Source organism: Siphateles boraxobius, unplaced genomic scaffold, assembly GCF_051911475.1.
Source record: "Siphateles boraxobius isolate OS27281-9 unplaced genomic scaffold, OSU_SipBor_1 131, whole genome shotgun sequence".
NCBI classification, from domain to species: Eukaryota; Metazoa; Chordata; class Actinopteri; order Cypriniformes; family Leuciscidae; genus Siphateles; species Siphateles boraxobius.
Window position 1 is genome coordinate 241928 of NW_027508735.1, and position 19181 is coordinate 261108.

At 34.9% G+C, this 19181-nt stretch overlaps 1 protein-coding gene across 1 annotated transcript in view; it reads right to left on the reverse strand.

Annotated features, from left to right (window-relative positions):
• LOC143737937 (ras-associating and dilute domain-containing protein-like) overlaps positions 1 to 19181 on the reverse strand; it is a 41602-nt gene that overhangs the window by 5417 nt on the left and 17004 nt on the right. Inside the window, exons 6-12 of the mRNA XM_077229742.1 lie at positions 17092 to 17129; positions 16819 to 16979; positions 15059 to 15171; positions 5110 to 5329; positions 4266 to 4438; positions 1944 to 2079; positions 274 to 443 (exon numbers count right to left, since the gene is read on the reverse strand). Coding sequence (XP_077085857.1) covers positions 274 to 443; positions 1944 to 2079; positions 4266 to 4438; positions 5110 to 5329; positions 15059 to 15171; positions 16819 to 16979; positions 17092 to 17129 — 1011 coding nt within the window. The remainder of the gene's footprint in view (positions 1 to 273; positions 444 to 1943; positions 2080 to 4265; positions 4439 to 5109; positions 5330 to 15058; positions 15172 to 16818; positions 16980 to 17091; positions 17130 to 19181) is intronic.

Below are 19181 nucleotides of genomic sequence, written 5' to 3' on the forward strand. Positions count from 1 at the left end.
ATTATAATTTATCATTTAATTTACAACTGAAATAAAATAACATAAAAAAATAAATAGACATATTAATAAATACTCATACAAATTCTAAAACCACACACACAAAAATCATAAATTAAAATTTATTTAAAAAAATGTTATATATTAAAAAAACTAAATTACACTAAAATAACACTGCCCTAAATGAGAACCTAATTAGTGAAATACAATCAATATTAATATTTTGTTATATCATAATATTTTGAGCTAAATCTAAACGATGAAGGAGGCGCGTACTTGAGGCGGTTCTGAGGATTCTGGGTCTGTGATTTTCCTGATGATGCACAGGAAGTGATGTAGTTGTTTAATTAGCCCGCTGTCACTGATTGGTCTCTCGAGCTCGAGTGTGAAACCGTCCGCTGGAAGAACGAGCGGCGGATGATTGTCGAAACTCTCCAGGATATCGGCTGCAAACACACCAAACATTACATTTATTATTAACAACAAAGAAGAGTATGTTACAAATAGTACAGTAAATAAGAAAATACAACGGTAACACTTTACAATAAGGCTCATTATTTAACATTAGTAATGTATTAACTAACATGAACTAACAATGAGCAATACATTTGTTTTTGTATTTGTTCATCTTTGTTAATGTTAGTTAATAAAATACAGCTGTTCATTGTTTGTTCACAGTGCATTAACTAATGTTAGCAAGATTTTAATAAAGTATTAATTAATGTTGAAATTAACTTTACCAAAGATTAATAAATGCTTTATACTGTACATGCAGTTCAATATAAGTTCATGCTAACTAATGTAGTCAGCTAATGTTAACTAATGAACTTCATTATAAAGTGTTACCAATACAACAAATGTAACAGAGTTGAACACTAGAGGAATTAATGTAGATCTACATAAAGACATTGAAATATTTACACATTTTCAGTTTTAACTGCTTCTTGTTTCATAGAAAATGGAATTGAGTCAATATAAAGCTCCATTTCTTTCTTAAATGATGTAAAACTGGGAAATTTGCATTTGTGAACATAGAATTTTGCCATTAAAAGAATAAAATGTATTGTATAACACCTGAATGTGGACTATAGTTCTCCAAAAGACCAAATAATAAATGCTTCCAGAACAACACAAAGTGGCCATCAGTGTTTTCTGTGATAAAATCACAAACATTTTGCCAGAATGTTCTTACAAATGGGCAGTGCCAGAATAAATGAACCACAGTTTCAGGGCACCTGTCACAAAAAGTGCAATTAAAATCAATGTAACTTTTAAATTTCACAAAGTAATGTTTAACTAGGTCAATTCTATGTATAATTTTGTACGATAACCTCCTTAACTTTGTTTGTAATTAAATATTGAGGTATAAGCCAAACCTTTTTCCACACAATATCGTCTAATATGTGACCACAAAACCAGTCAGAAGGGTACATTTTTGAAATTGAGATTTATATATCATCTGAAAGATGAATAAATAAGCTTATCGTTGATGTTCGGTTTGTTAGGATAGGACAAGTTTTGAAAATCTGGAATCTGAGGATACAAAAAAATCAAAACATTGAGAAAATCGCCTTTAAAGTTGTTCATTTATGTTCACGATTGTGCTGCATTCACACACAAAAATAAAGTTTTATATATTTACGGTAGGAAATTATACCAAATATCTTCACGGAACATGATATTTACTTAATATCCTAATGATTTTTGGCATAAAAGAAAAATCTATAATTTTGACCCATACAATGTAGCGTTGGCTACTGCCACAAATACACCCGTGCGACTCGTGACTGGGTTTGTGATCCAGGGTCACATGAGTAAATATAAGGCAGAGACATATTGTTTCTTTGAAATAACGCTCTTATGGAACCGTTTTATGAGTTCAGTTGCATGAGCTGATCATTCAGAAGGCTTGTATGAGTGTGTGTGTGTGTGTGTGTGTGTGTCACCGGTTGTGAGAGTCTCGTCACTCGAAGGAGTCCATGTGTCGGCGCACGAGTGTCGAGGCTCGTACTCTCTCAACATGTGATGAAGCTGAGCTGCGTTTAGACTCCTGAACTCCATCCGCAGAGCCTTCCAGCACATCTACAGACACACAAACACACTCACACACATTACACACCCTTTAGTGACATATGATATAGGCCGTAAGGTGAAGACGTTTTACGTTTAATCCTGTTCTCATATATGGGGCACTAAATTCTTTTCATTACAATAAAAACATCTATTGTTTTTGGGCAAGAAAATAAAGTTCTCCATATGTAATCCTGTATGTGTACTTTCGTATTACTGTTTAATGTCGCGTAATCATATTTTGATCATCAGTGATGAGGCTTCGTGGAACAATCGTCACGGGCTTCACGCTAGACTAATAAAGTGGCCGCTTTTTGGAACGACATGTAAACACGAGCCCAAGATGCCTGAGCCCTTGTTAACACTCAATACAAAAATGCATTTAAAAACTAGTGCCCTAGTGAGGGTACGACACTTTTTCCTAGTTCACCTTCTGGCCTGATAGTCATGATGTAACTGTTCATAAAGATCGAGTGTTTTCCACCCTGATGGCAACGAATAATGTTTTAACCTTGTGACGTTAGCATAAAAACATTATTTAAAAACAATTTTTTTTCTGAAATGTTTTGGTTGGATGTTTGTCTAATGTTTTTTTAAATGTAACTTGTTTCGGAATGTTCAGAAAACATTCAAAAGTAACGTTTTCATAATGTGTGAGAAATGATACAATGGAATGATACAATTTTAGTAGTTACTAAGTTTCATCTTATTTTATTTAACTTTAATCAATTTAAATATAATGTATTCATTTGTTATTTATTTTAATCATTGAATTTATTCATTTTTATTTAAATAAAATTGTATTTATACATATATTTGAAATTGTTTTTATTAAAAATTATTTATTTAAGTTTAATCTTATTTTTATTTAATTTATGTTTTGAGTTTAATCAAATTTATTTTATTTAAGTAAAATTTATAATTTCTTTTATTTAATGTACTCATTTATTATTTATTTAAATAATTTTTATGTACAGTATTTATTTTTATTTAAATAAAGTTGTATTTATCGACTTTAATCAATTTATTTTAATATAATGTATTCATTTGTTATTTATTTATTTTAATTATATTTTATTTGTTTCAAATTAATTTATTTTGTTAATGTAATTTAATTTCATTTATGTTTTTAGTTTAATAAAATGCATTTAATTTATTTAAATACTATTTTTTCATCATTGATTTATTTTTATTTAAATACATTTCTAGCTATTTAATCAATTTATTTTAATATAATGTATGAATTTATTATTTTCATTATTTTCGAAAAAACGTCTCTCACATTAATGCAGCTCACTATAGTTTCTATTTCATGTAGCAGGACGAGGTCATCGGTTACGTGTCAGACGCAGACGTGTCTTATCCAGTATCTTTATCTAATGCCATGAAAGAATCTTTGTGCTCACAAAGCTTTATCCTTTAATGAGTAATGCTTCCTGTTAATTATTCCTGAGGAACATACTAATGCGAGATCGTGATGTAAGAGGAATGCATCTGTAATAAGACGGGAATGCAAACAAGCTTTCTTCCTTTCATGCATGCTCATATAGTGCAATATTTAAGGCTTTAGGTTAACCTTCATCCTTCCCTCGGATTTGTAAAATGTAAAAATTGAGTGTTTATCAAAGGGGTCCAAAACCCCAGGACTTTTTTCGCACTTAAACCAAAAATACACAAAAAAGATTTGAATGGATTAGTTTTGTGTTTGAAATTTAAAAGAGTAACAAATCCTTTGCGGGTCAATTTGACTCCTTTAGAAATGAATGGGAGGAATGCTTCAGTTCACATAGAAAAACCTTAAAATTCAAATTAACAATGCTAAAACTTTACCAAAACATGATTTTATAATGTCTACATGTGTATCTGAATGCATACCTCCCATTCATTTCTAAAGGAGTCAAATACACCCAATGTAAGATATTTTGAGCTGAATTAAAATGTTTAGGCATGAAATTGTGAGTTATTTTGAATTAAAGTTGAAAGAATGTGAGGAATGTGCTTAAATCACTATTTATTGATCATTTATTGATCAAATCTAGTAATGTAAAGGTAAATAAAATAAAAAATAACAAAATATATAATCAAAATGAAATAAAATAAGCTTTCTGGACAAAACATATATATATATATTTGTAGAGTTTTGGGTCATTTTGACCCGCGAGGGAAGGATTTGTTACAGGAATGAACAGAACAAGCACCTGTAAGAGGTTCTCTTTCGGCGTGGCCAAGAGATTGACAGCTGAGGAGATCTTGAGAAGAAAAGCGTGAGCCAGATCCCCGAGTCCGGCACTGTGAGCCCAGTCCATCAGCAGGTCCAGATTAGCCCTGATCTGGACCCCACGGGACCAGTGGAAAAACGTCCCGCCTGACCCTTCACACGAGAGCAGGAGTCACATGAGCAGAAGCATTGCTGAACATCAAGTCAAGTCTCCTTCATTTATACAACGCTTTTAACAATATAGACTGTTTCAAAGCAGCTTTACAGTGATAACAGGAGATTACAGTAACAGAGATTGTTTAGGCTTTACAGCAGCTCTAGAATAAAGTTATTGCCCAGATAAAGTTAGTTTTTGATTGATTCACTTCCATTGCAAAGATCATTAGTTATTAACTTATGGGCCGCTAACACGACACACACCGTCTCAGACACACCCAAACTGAACTTTTCCAGATTGAGACCATGCGCTTAGACAGTTAAAAAAGGGCCCAATAACTGTTGAAATATTTGGACTGAAAACATTTCTCAGCTCAGTCGGAGCGATGATGGTACACACACACACACACACACACACACACACACACACACACACACACACACACACACACACACACACACACACACACACACACACACACACACACACACACACACACACACACAGTGTGCGTATAGCCATACAGATGCAGACGCCACTGCAGCCAAGCGCATATCTAACTAAATTTAGCCGCACCGCCAGGAAAAGGGGCCGCCAATGGAATAGCCCTGCCATACACTACATAGCGATTAGTGAACGAGCGTTTGGGACACAGCTCATGCCTCACCTCTCTCCATCAGCAGGTTGAACAGCAGAGCGTTGATGAAGAAGAAGATGTAGGCGAAGAGTTGCTGTAGGATCTGCGGATGCACCTGGAAGCCTCTGAGTAAACGCAGTGTTTGTGTGCAGATGCGCAGGACTCGTCTGATGTCCTCGGGAACATGCAGCGTCCCGCTCTCTGAGAACGCATCGCTGTCCAGAAAGCCCGGCAGAAGCGGGTACAGCATCTGACAAACACACATCAGTCATCGTTACACACTGAGAGGAAGAGGAGAAAACACTACATCTGAATAATGATGGACACAACACAGACACAGCTACGACACCAAACACCTGTTGATGTCAAAGATATTCATCTAAAAAAATTCATTATTTTTTACATTTCTTCTTCTTATTTTTTTATTAATATTATTATTATTTTTTAATATATATATATATATATTATTGTTTTAATTGTATTTTTTACTATATATATATATATATAATTGAATTTAATTACATTTTTGTCCACCTCTGAAAAGTTGGTTTGGAATTATTTTTATTGTTAAAACATTATTTAAATACATTTGAATCACTATTAAAAATGTTTATCTTCAAGTTTGTGTGTCTAAGACTGCTCTAATATTGAGTTAAACGATACTCTGTTGACTAAATACAAATTAAATTTTATCCCCTGATATTTTAATAATTTGAAGTAATTGTAATACTTTTTATACAATGCAAAATAAAGGCCAGTTAAATGTTTTTCTTTGTTCTTTAATGTATGTTGCAAAATATATTTTTCACATTTCATGCATGAAAATATATAGCTGTGTTAATATTTTCTCAAGTTTAAATAAGTTTCCTTTGGGAGTCCTTGACATCACAACATTTAATCCCTTGTAGTGTCTAATTTATATATATATAGTTTTGAATGTTTTGCTACTTTAGTACATCAAGTTAAACTAAATGAAAATGAGAAGTAAAATAACTTAAATAAAATAAGTTTTTTTATTTATATTTTATGTTATTTCAGTTAGTTTCAGTTACTTTTTTCAGTTACTGATTTTAGTTTTATGATGCTAAATCATATTTTTGATGTTATCATTTGATTGCCTTTTTTTTTAGTGTAGTTAACTATACTAACCCTGTTACTAATGTATTATGTGATTCTATAAAACCTGTGCTGTATTTGATTTGACTATATTATAATAATGTATTGTTAAAGCTCTTTATAAATCACCATGAAATCAAATTGGACAATCCGGTGACTCTTTATTTTTAAGGTGTCTTTGTTACACTGTAATTATACATTTAAGTACTGAGTAATATTAAGTAACTACATGTACTTACTATAGGGTATGGTTTAGGGTTAGTTGCATGTAATTATGCATCATTTATAGGTATTACTACAGTAATTACATGTAACAGGAACACTGTAAAATAAAGCGTTACCAACAATTATTTTTCTAATGGAATATTGCAGTGATTATCAATAATGATTTATGGGTGCACATCATTATTGTGTTAATAATCTTGAATCAGAATAAGTTCCTCTTGCAACTTCTCTTCTCTGATGATGTGGGCGGGGCTATAACCTGTCAATCACATGACATCAGCCAATAGCAAACCACAACCATCCAATCAATTCCCCAGAGGCACAATCAAGCCCCGCCCACATGTGTTCTTGTTTCAGAAGCGTTTCACTCGGATATGCGACACAATATAGGGAAGTAAAGACCATGGCAACGACTTTAAAGACAAGATAATCCAGAGTGTTCTTATCAGAAAAGAAAGCAACAGAAGTTCCTCCAACCCAACAAACACCAGCTCTGCTCAGTGTTAGACATGATCTCACTGTCAGCGATAAGATTACGTGTCTTCATCATCTTCTGGTCTTCGTCATCAGAGGTTCAGGGTCACTGACCGAAAGACCAAACAACGACAAGCTTTCTTTCTTTTCTTCTCGCATCAATCCCTTCACGACCCTAAACGACTCTAATAAAGATGTTGACTGTCTGCCCTAGTGAAAAAAAAGGAAAGCTTTGTTGTATTTGAAATATATTAATATATATATCCTTCCTGTCGCTCAAACAGTAGAGCGTTGGTGCTCGCAACACCAAGGTCATGGGTTCGATTCCCAGGGAAACCAAGAACTGACAAGAATGTAAATGTGTATCCTGAAATGCAATGTTTAAAAGTGTCTGCCAAATGCATAAAATGTAAATATTCCCTATTTCAATTGTACATTGCAAATATACTAACAAAATTTGTCACTATCTTTAAATATATTAAAAGTATATCAGCATCATGCTTTCACCTATTTTCACAATGCAACTTTTAACACACTTTAAAATAATTGTACTTCAATATATTTTCTAAAATTTAATTGAAATGAAAATTCTGTTTATTTTTTAAAAGTGTATTTATTTGCACTTTATTAAAAAACATATTTTAGGTATATTTTTAACTGTGTGCTGGTAATGATCATTGTAACAATGCATTGAAAGTATACTTTCGTAAAACATTATAGTATACAATAGTATATTGTACAAAGTAATATTTGTTTATTAATGTGCATTTGTTATTGAAGACAAAGTGTGCAATTTGTAATAAGCCAAAGGTATTACTGAGCATATACTTTATACTCAAATATAATACACTTATGGTTTATTGCTTGTGTGTTTCAAAAACTCAATGTAATGTACTTGTAACACAAATTAAGTACTCTTTAATAGCACTAATAAAGCATGTAATTAGTCCCTACACAGGCGTATACAAAAATACACTTAAGGTTATGCTTTACAGCATTATATTTAATTTAAAATATATTAATCGTTCCAAAATAGCACACTTGAAGTATACTGAAATAGTGTGGCTGCAAGTATTCTTAGCATATTTTTTTCCACCAGGGTGGATGAGGATGAAACACATTTTCTGACATCTCTGTTTCTATCAGCACTTCATACTCCAGCAATAAGCATGTAAATGCATCTCCAGCTGGCGGTGGCAGTGATATAGAGTCAGAGAATCCCTGAAAGGATCCTGTATGAGGCACACGGCGCAGAAACACAATGCTGGGTTTGTTCAGAGTAATGTAGTGCAGACAGACAGCTGAATCCAGTCTACATCTGACCATCATACGTATAGACCCGCGTCTCACACACTCACACGGTCTTGGCAGTCGCGGTACGCTTTGGCAGTGAGTTTAGAAAGTATTCACCCAAAACCATGAAGGGAAAAAGTGGAAAAAGTGAGGCTTACAACCAAACTGCTTCCCTTTTAATCTGGGAACTAAAACTGAGGTTCACCTATAAAAGTTCTCAACGCTCATATTGTCGTCAGTTCACAATATATTATAAGGATTAGTTCACTTTAAAATTAAAATTAAGTCATTGTTTACTCATTTTGTTGTCAAACTCATTTTAGGTTGAGGGCCGGATGAGTAAACGAATTCCCTTTTTTAAACCATAGTGCGCTGACAATTAGCCTACATTCATATTTATATATTAACAAATTAATAAAACTAGAAAACACACTGCTTTGCGAAAACATTTTTACAGTGAAAAGACAAATTTTTGAAATAATGTTTTATTATTTTTTATTAGGGATGCCCTGAATATAATTTTTCATGGCTGAAAATTTTTTTTTTCTTAGTTTAAAATCCCCCTGTAGTCAATAATCAATAATTGTATCCCTTAAAACTCATCTTTGATCACCAAAAGATGTTTTTATCCTTGAATTTTTTTCATGTCTTAAAATATCTTGAATGTAACTCGACACCCTTGCCTCATTTAGTATGCGCGATTCTATGAATATGCAAATGAGCCCCGCCTCCACGCACTCACTCACTCAGAGATCCACTCGTTGACGATCACACGTTGATCTGATTGGTTACGAGGTAGTTTGTGACGTCACAAACAGTGTCCTTGATTCCAAATGATTCCAACTAAATGCACTGATATTCCTTTACATTTAGAAAGATTTTTAAAACTAAATCTTTATATCGTTATAGTTATCGTCCCTGGTGTAAACGGCCCATTTCTATCTAATTGTGTGACAAATCTAATTTTTAAATGATAGTTTAAACAATGGCACATGAAAATAAATAATTTAATTTATTTTAATTTAAATGTAATATTTGATTTAACTTTTAAGCATTTTTTAATTGAAATGTAATATTCAATTTAACTTTTGAGCATTTTTAATTATATTGCATCAGTTTTACAGACAATATTGCCAGTCAGTAAGAAAAGGAAAAAGATGGAAGCTTTTACTGACTGGCAATATTCTCTGTAAAACTGATTCAAAATGATTTTTTATTAAAATATTGAAACATCCTATCCAGTTGAAAAGATTTCTCTTCATCTAACGTTAACTTTTCAGACTGAATACAAAGTGAATGTTTGTGTCTATCACTGGGAATCACTAGCCTGGATGCTAGATGCTAGACAAAATGTTTAGGCTCGATCCGTTGAGGAGGTATTATGCCCGATCAAAAATAGTTCGGACCAATCAAATTGTCAGGGCGGGCTTTATACGATGATGGACAGATGATCAACAGTAACATAATCCGAGTCACCAAAGAGCGCTTGGGTTGAATTCGTTTACAACACAGAATGGCTGCCGTTGGAGAAATTATGTGTCTGTAGATTCAGCCATCGCGTCTGTTATAGAAGATATAAACAGCGCATTCGTTTTAAAAGAGGAACAGAGAACCGCCACCAAGGCATTTGTCGATCGGAAAGATGTTTTTGCCGTCCTTCCTACAGGATTCGGTCTATCCAATTGGCATTGCAGAGGCATTTTTTTTCCTGGTTTGGATGAAACACACCCCATAATCACAGCCCAATGGAGCAGTATCAGACTCACATTCTGACTAGAATCTGAGTATGACGACGTCAGGCTAGGGAATCACTAACAAAACGTGCTTTTATTAGTTTAAGCCGACCAGCAGCTGTTTCCTTCTCAGCGAGAGACAATCCCTCACAAAACTTCATCAGAAAACAGAACATGTTATTGTAGTCGGAAAACATCAGTTTGCTTTCCAACCCCTCGTGTTTGTTTTTGATTCAATTTTCCTATTGAAAATATTGACCTCATAATGGAGCCCTGGCACTGTGTGCGCATAGGAAAGGACATTTTGCCAAGCTTTTAAAGTATAAAATGTCATTTACAGAAGAATGGATGCTTCGTGCCACCAGTGCAAACCACAGTTTAATCATTTCCACTCTCAATATAAATGCACATCAATAAAAACATTTCTCAAACGATTGTCCTCAAAGGAAAATTCCCACGACTAACCTTTTGATTTACTTTTATGCATGCTAAATGTGATTATCTTTATAACGAATAGAAATTAGTCAAGGATAACGTTAATTTATTAAATAAATACAAAAGTTCCTGTGATTACCATCATTATGGGGTTTGGCCTTTATTATTCAAACAAACGACTTGATGTGAAACATGAGAAAGTGAGAAAAAACAAACTGAATATGTTTGCATTAATATTTCAAGGTCGTTGTTTCAATTCACTATTGCCCAGAAATACGGTTCACATTCCAATAAACCTAATTTTTTTATGTTTCCACAGAAAAGCACAAACCGCTGGACGATGTATTGCACTAAATCAAATCACAGCCATTCAAAGAGTCTCTTGGAACAAAGATGAATTATAATTTCCTAAAGGGCGAGACGTTTGAGGATTTTCCCATGCAGAATACAAATTAATCCTAAATCCGGGCTTTGCCAAATTACGTCTGAACATTGAAGGAGAGTCTGTGGGAACGAGCTTGTAAAATATAACTGAGGATGCATTTCATCATTTTAGGGCTTTAGGCTAAAGGGTTTATATATGTACACTATCATTTAAAAGTTTGGGGTCGGTAAGATTTTTAAATCGCTCACTGAGGCTGCATTTATTTGATAAAAAATACAGTAAAAACTGAAATATTATTGCAATTTAAAATAACTGTTTTCTATGTGAATATATAGTAAAGTGTAATTTATTCCTGTGATCAAAGCTGAATTTTCAGCATCATTACTCCAGTCTTCAGTGTCACATGATCCTTCAGAAATCACTATAATATGATGATTTGATGCTCAAGAAACATTTATGATTATTATCAATGTTGAAAACAGTTGAGCTGCTTCAGATTTGTGTGATATATTTTATTTTTCAGGATTCTTTGATGAATAGAAAATCCACAAAACCACAACATTTTGTTACATTATAAATGTCTTACTGTCACTTTTTGAGGAAATTAATGTGTCCTTGCTGAATAAAAAAGTATTACTTTCTTACTGACCCCAAAGCTTTTAACAAGTTTTGTATATAGTTTTGAAGATAAATATGAAATGGGTCAACACATGCATTTCTTTTAAGTCCCCCTGTGGTGAAAATCCAGCGTTTAATGTTGTTTATGTGTCTATGTGGTGTTTTTAATATGCTTTAAGACAAACCATGTGTAAATTCATAAGTCGACAGCATTGCTGAGTATTTTCTCCTTAAAACTGCAGTGAACCAAAGACAGTCTCAAAAACACGCTTTGAAATCGCTGGTGTTTCTGACGTCACAAACTACCTTGTAACCAATCAGATCAACGTGTGATCGTCAACGAGTGGATCTCTGAGTGAGTGAGTGAGTGGAGGCGGGGCTCATTTGCATATTCATAGAACCACGCATTCTAAATGAGGCAAGGGTGTCGGGTTACATTCAAGATATTTTAAGGCATGAGATGAAAAAACGTTGACATATATCAGTTTGGTGACAAAGATGAGTTTTAAGGGATAAAATGATTGAGTACAGGGAGACTTTAAAATAGTTAAGTGTTGTTAACTAATATATATAGTTGGAGTTGGAGCTGGCTGAATAAAAAAAAGCACATCATATCAAACCAACTGTGCAAAACAACTTGTGTTTATCTCTGTTTCCTGCTTATATTTGCACAAGCTGATCCAAAATAAGAGCATAAGACTCATTCAGCAGAAGAAATGCTAAACTCTCTATAATTCCCCTCCGTCACTCAGTGGAAGAGAGTTATCAGCGGACAGCACTCGCCTCACGGAGGGAAGAGAAACTCTGATAACACTCTACGCTACAACTCAGACTCAATGCAACTCTGTCCACTTCAGTTCGATGCACACAAAAACTGCCACTGAAACCAACAGATTCTGCCGGGATTTGACTATAAATCTGCCAACGGTCATGAGAAGGTTCTAATAGCAAGCTAAAACTAAAACCATGAAAAAACTTTTGTTAGTTGAAACAAAATAAATATTTTAAAAAAAACTAAACTTATTTTTTTTCAGCTATAGTAGCCAAGGCAACACTTATTTTCACTTTCATATAGTTTAAATTGATGTACTAAACTACGTTGTATAGATATATTAAATAAAAATATCAAAACACATAACTTTAAATACAATTAAAATTAAAACAGAACATATAAAAATACGATAAATTAATTCCGATATAGAGCAATATTTTACCATTTATTTTTTTAGTGAATTATTCAATGACTAAATAAAGACTTAATAAAAATTACTTAATAAATCGTTCAATTGTTTCAAAACTGGAATACTCAGCGTTTTGAACGATTCTCTTGAATGAATGATTCAATGACTCACTCATAAATCCTTCACTTGTTTCATTAATGGATAAATCAGTTTTTTTAATGATTCTCTTGAATAAATTATTCAATGACTCACTCATAAAGCCTTCACTTGTTTCATTACTGGATGAATCTGTGTTTTTGAACGAATCTCTTGAATGAACGATTCAATAACTCATAAAGACATCAAATGTTTCATTACTGGATGAATCAGCGTTTTTGAATGAATCTCTTAAATGAATGATTCAATAACTCATAAAGACATCAAATGTTTCATTACTGGATGAATCAACGTTTTTGAACGAATCTCTTGAATGAACGATTCAATAACTCATAAAGACATCAAATGTTTAATTATTGGATGAATCCGTGATTTTGAACAAATCTATTAAATGAACGATTCAATAACTCATAAAGACATCAAATGTTTCATTACTGGATGAATCAGCGTTTTTGAATGAATCTCTTAAATGAATGATTCAATAACTCATAAAGACATCAAATGTTTCATTACTGGATGAATCAACGTTTTTGAATGAATCTCTTAAATGAATGATTCAATAACTCATAAAGACATCAAATGTTTCATTACTGGATGAATCAGCGTTTTTGAACGAATCTCTTGAATGAATGATTCAATAACTCATAAAGACATCAAATGTTTCATTACTGGATGAATCAGCGTTTTTGAACGAATCTCTTGAATGAATGATTCAATAACTCATAAAGACATCAAATGTTTCATTACTGGATGAATCAGCGTTTTTGAATGAATCTCTTGAATGAATGATTCAAAAACACACTTTAACAGTCACTTGTCGCCACCTACTGGTGTAACGATATAACTGATACAATCTTTATTTAAAGTGTCAAGTTACTTTCAAAAGGTGATTTACACTATTTTGATCACTACCGTGGACATCAGTGTTTATATCTGAACAATAAACTTTTATCCCAGTACTTCTGTGATAATCTGAATACAGTGGGGTCTAAAAGTCTAAGACCACTGGTGAAATAGATATGAAGACCTCACACATGTATTATACAGTAGATTCGTTCATATTCACAAGCCAAGAAGGTTCATCGAGGTCACATGCAAGCAAGACATCTGGAAGCGCTTGAGATCGATTCTGCGTTCAACCACATTCACAAGGCCAGTGTTTTTGTAGGCCTGCTAACCTGACTTCCTGATAATGAGTTATTCATCACAGACAGCCACACTGAGACATGCTTACAGCGCTCTTTTGCCTAAAGATAGAGTCTGATTATTGTTCTTATGTACAATCTGTAATATCATCGAGTCGATTATATGTAACAAACGCTTTTGTGGTGTAATGAAAGATGGTGACCCTATTTTCACTGCATTGACATTAAGGACAGAATCCACTCAAACCTGCATGAAATTACAACTCACCCTATCTATTTTCTAAACGCATATTGTAGATCTTAATGTAGACAATTCATCTGCGCATGTTAAGTATTTTTTTTAAATTTACCTTATAATATTTAATTGAAATCTGACTCCAATCGTCTAGTCTGCTTAAAGTCCCCCTGTAGTCAATAATGTTATCCCTTAAAACTCATCTTTGATCACCAAAATGACAAATTTAAATGTTTTTTCCTCTAAAAAAATGTCTTCATGTCTTAAAATATCTTGAATGTAACTCGACACCCTTGCCTCATTTAGTATCCGCGGTGCTATGAATATGCAAATGAGCCCCGCCTCCACCCACTCACTCACTCAGAGCTCCAATCGTTGACGATCACACGTTGATCTGATTGGTTACAAGGTAGTTTGTGACGTCAGAAACACCAGCGATTTCAAACCGTGTTTTTGAGACTGTCTTTGGTTCACTGCAGTTTTAAGGAGAAAATACTCAATCAATAAATAAACTGTCCGCACACTTGAATCCTTAAAGCAAATTTAATTACCAAGCTTTCGGTCAACAGACCATCCTCAGGGCATCTAGCGTGGGAATTAAATTTGCTTTAAGGATTCAAGTGTGCGGACAGTTTATTTATTTTTTGAGTTTTCTAGTCTTGCCTTTCTGGCACCTTGTTCATCGTGAGTGCGGTGAAACTCCTTCTACAAGGAGAAAATACTCAGAAATGCTGTCGACTTTACACGAATTTACACATGGTTTGTCTGAAAGCATATTTAAACAACAATAAAAGCTGGATTTTCACCACAGGGGGACTTTAACAGGTTAACTAAAATGGATAGTTCACCCAAAACAACATTGGACCCCATTAACTTTCATTGTATGGACAAAAAAACACTTGCACAAACAGATTTTGAAAAAAAGGCGACAGAATAATCAATTTTGGTTGAACTGTCTTCTTTAAGTACGAAGATGTGCTGACCTTGGTGAGATAATAGACACACTGCTGGAAGGTGAACATAAGAACCTCCTCCAGAACCGTCATGGCCTCTTCGCTGGCCGACCGCACCGACGACAGCCGAAGCTCCAGAACCGCTACAATACAACCAGAAACATGCAAAGCCATTGAATCTGAACCGACACATCACATTATTCTAGCGCTGTCAATCAATTAAAAAAATTAACTCTATTAATCACACATTTTTCTGTGATTATTCGAGATTAAAAACACGTTTATATGTTTTTAATACAATTTATAATTGAACAATTTCCCAGTTAATCTCCAAATTAATGTAGAAACAACATAAACACAGTTTAATACTTGTTTAATACTGTTTTATGAATGAAGACCAGCGTTACTGATATTATTACAGCTACTGATGTCTCAATGAACCACCACTGCCCCCCCTCCCCCCATTTTAAACTTTAATAATAGCCTTTCAACATTATTGAAAGCCATCATTTTTTTAAAAACATTTATTAGGCTTCAAAAAATATAACAACTTTTAAGTGATCTTCAACAATCCTCACATAAATTAAATAAAGTTCAATTTGCTATTACAATACATAAATTGAATAAAGTTATCAAACAGTCTGAACTGCATAAATTATACATATAGACTAATCCTTGTTAAAGCTACAAAAGTTCTTTAGTCAAGAGCAGGGAGATTCTTTTATTAACTTTATTAACCTCTAACACACAAAATTAGTGGCTGCTGTCCCTTTAAGAGCAGCCGCTGCTGACAGAGACTCGGATCTCACACGCGTCTCATTCTCTCACAACTCTTTACGTCCATTTAACACACACACACACACACACACACACACACACACACACACACACACACACACACACACACACACACACACACACACACACACACACACACACACACACACACACACACTCACACACACACATCCCTCTGAACACCAGAGGGCGTCTCACACACACACACACACACACACACACACACACGCACACACACACACACACACACACACACACACACACACACACACACACACACACATCCCTCTGAACACCAGAGGGCGTCACACACACACACACACACACACACACACACACACACACATCCCTCTGAACACCAGAGGGCGTCTCACACAAACACACACACACACACACACACACACACACACACACACACACACACACACACACACACACACACACACACACACACACACACACACACACACCACACATGTCCCGCTGCAGGAGTATGATAACACACATCACTCCAGGATATCTCTATGGTCATCACACTCTCTGTCTCTGAATAAACAGAAGATTGAAACGCTTTGATTGATGAAACATGAGTAATAAACACTCGACTGCATTATTCTGTGTCAGAAGCTCATCATCTCACAGGAGGAGGAGCTCAGCTGTCCTGATGAAGTGAGTCTGGAGCAAAAGCGTGTTATTAAATGTCTTTTGTTGGTCAAGAGGTTCATAAATGCTTCTCATGTCTGGAAAGATGTTTGATCCGTGTTGCTTTTTCAAATCCACACTATAAGCGACTCAAACTCAGAGCTTTCAGAGTGAGCCGCGTTTACAGACGATCATCACTGACGAGCTGCGCACAACTAACAATCACACACTTTACCATTTCACAATCACGATAAGCCAAGTGTGATGACATGGAAATGGCGATTAATCGTGCAGCCCTAACGGACACATCACATTATTCACATAAGAACACATTTGATTTTGAACTCTACCAATGCAGTCTTCCTCCTCCTCCTCCTCCTCCTGAGAGATCCCATGCAGAAGACGAGGAAGATCCCGGTGGATGAAGTGAAGGATCTCGATGGAGTTGGCCATCCACAGGACCAGCGGCTCCAGACCCCGCATCAGCCGGTCTTCTGCTTCTGAATCACGTCTGCTTGCGTCACAAGAGCCAGAGAATCTGGGTTTAATGTAAGCTGTGCCTGAGATACTGAATTTTAATTCCTCTGGTTATGAATTGATGAGAAATAAGTTTCTGTTCTTACATTTTAGGCTGCAACGCTGCAAGTTCTTTCGCCTTTTTCTGTATTAAGGTATAAAAGATACACAACAACATTTTATAACGTGATGAATCTTGCATTTTACTCATTTTCTGACCCTCTTGTAGCTCGAATCCATTTTTAAAACACAAAAGGAGAAATGTGAAGACTTTTCCAAGCAGTTACAATGAGAACCGAAGCCTTTATGTTTCATAAAGAATGAAAAAGCACCATAAAAGTAATTCATTACACTAAAGAATGCACCGATATGAACATTTTGGCCGATACCGATAATCCTTCATATTTGAAAGCCGATAACCGATATATTGGCTGATAAATCTTAATCAAACTTTTTTGTTTCATTTTTGAGAGCCTGATTAAAAAAACAAAAGTCTCATAATTTCCCAAGCACACAATTATAATGATGTTTTCATTATAAATTTATGTAGCCGATTTGTACTGCACATGTTGCACTTAAATGTACTTTCCTTTTTTGATGTGATTTCAATCATATTTCATACAATTTAAAACCATCATGTTGAACAGTGCGGCTCTGAAGTGTCTCAGCTGAAGGAAATAATACATTATTTATCGGCTTTAATATATCAGCCAAATTTTCTTATCAGGCCGATAACGATAACATTATAAATTATAATATATCAGCAGAGACCGATATGGTGGCCGATATATTGTGCATCCCTAATAACACTTGACTCGTATGCTTTATTACAAGTACAGTTCTCAAATATAAAGGGATAGTTCACCCAAAAATAATTTATTCTCCCTCATGTCGTTCCAAACCTGAATGACTTTCTTTGTCCCGCTGAACATAAAATAATATATTTTCAGTTTCGGTTCCCATTGACTTCCATTGTAATTTTTTTCCCATACAGTGGAAGTCAATGGGAACCAAAATGGTTTAGTATACCAATATCTTCTTTTGCGTTCCACAAAAGAAAGAAAGGTTTGAAACAGCATGAGGGAAAGTAAATAATGACACAATGAACTCTCTCTTTAATAGGCCAGGTTTTTCAGCGACTCTTTCTGCATGTTACATCATTACACCAGTAGTCTTTAAGAATCAGTTATTAACTCGACAGATTCGTTCAAAACTTTGATTCAGTCATGAACAAAACAAGAGACATTGAATCATTCACTAAGCCGATTCATTTAACCATCTGATTAATTCAGGAATTAATCATACTAATGTGGGAAAATAATTCATAAAAGTTGTTTAAAAAATAATATAAATGTACGAGGTGGCGAGGGTGGCTTTTTATTTTACTCGGACAATACTGACACAAATTAAGTTCAATTAAAGGTGCAGTGTGTGATTTGTAGCGGCATCTAGTGGTGAGGTTACGAACTGCAACCAACAGAAGTTACTGTGGCCAACAGGAAGTTATGTCGTCGTCTGAGACAGCAGAGAGTAGCAGTTCAGCAATGAGGTTTCTTTACAAGGATAAATTAAGAAATTATGTTTACTTAATTATTCAGTAAAACTATGTTATTGCGAATATTATTGTTACTTGTTCATCATTGTGTCAGTGTTCGCTGTATAGTGCTGTGTGTTCGCTGTAGTGCTGTGTGTTCGCTGTATAGTGCTGTGTGTTCGCTGTAGCGCTGTGTGTTCGCTGTAGCGCTGTGTGTTCGCTGTAGTGCTGTGTGTTCGCTGTAGCGCTGTGTGTTCGCTGTAGTGCTGTGTGTTCGCTGTATCGCTGTGTGTTCGCTGTAGTGCTGTGTGTTCGCTGTAGCGCTGTGTGTTCGCTGTAGCGCTTTGTGTTCGCTGTAGTGCTGTGTGTTCGCTGTAGCGCTGTGTGTTCACTGTAGTGCTGTGTGTTCGCTGTAGCGCTGTGTGTTCGCTGTAGTGCTGTGTGTTCGCTGTAGCGCTGTGTGTTCACTGTAGCGCTGTGTTCGCTGTAGTGCTGTGTGTTCGCTGTATAGTGCTGTGTGTTCGCTGTAGTGCTGTGTGTTCGCTGTAGCGCTGTGTGTTCGCTGTAGCGCTGTGTGTTCGCTGTAGTGCTGTGTGTTCGCTGTAGCGCTGTGTGTTCACTGTAGCGCTGTGTTCGCTGTAGTGCTGTGTGTTCGCTGTATAG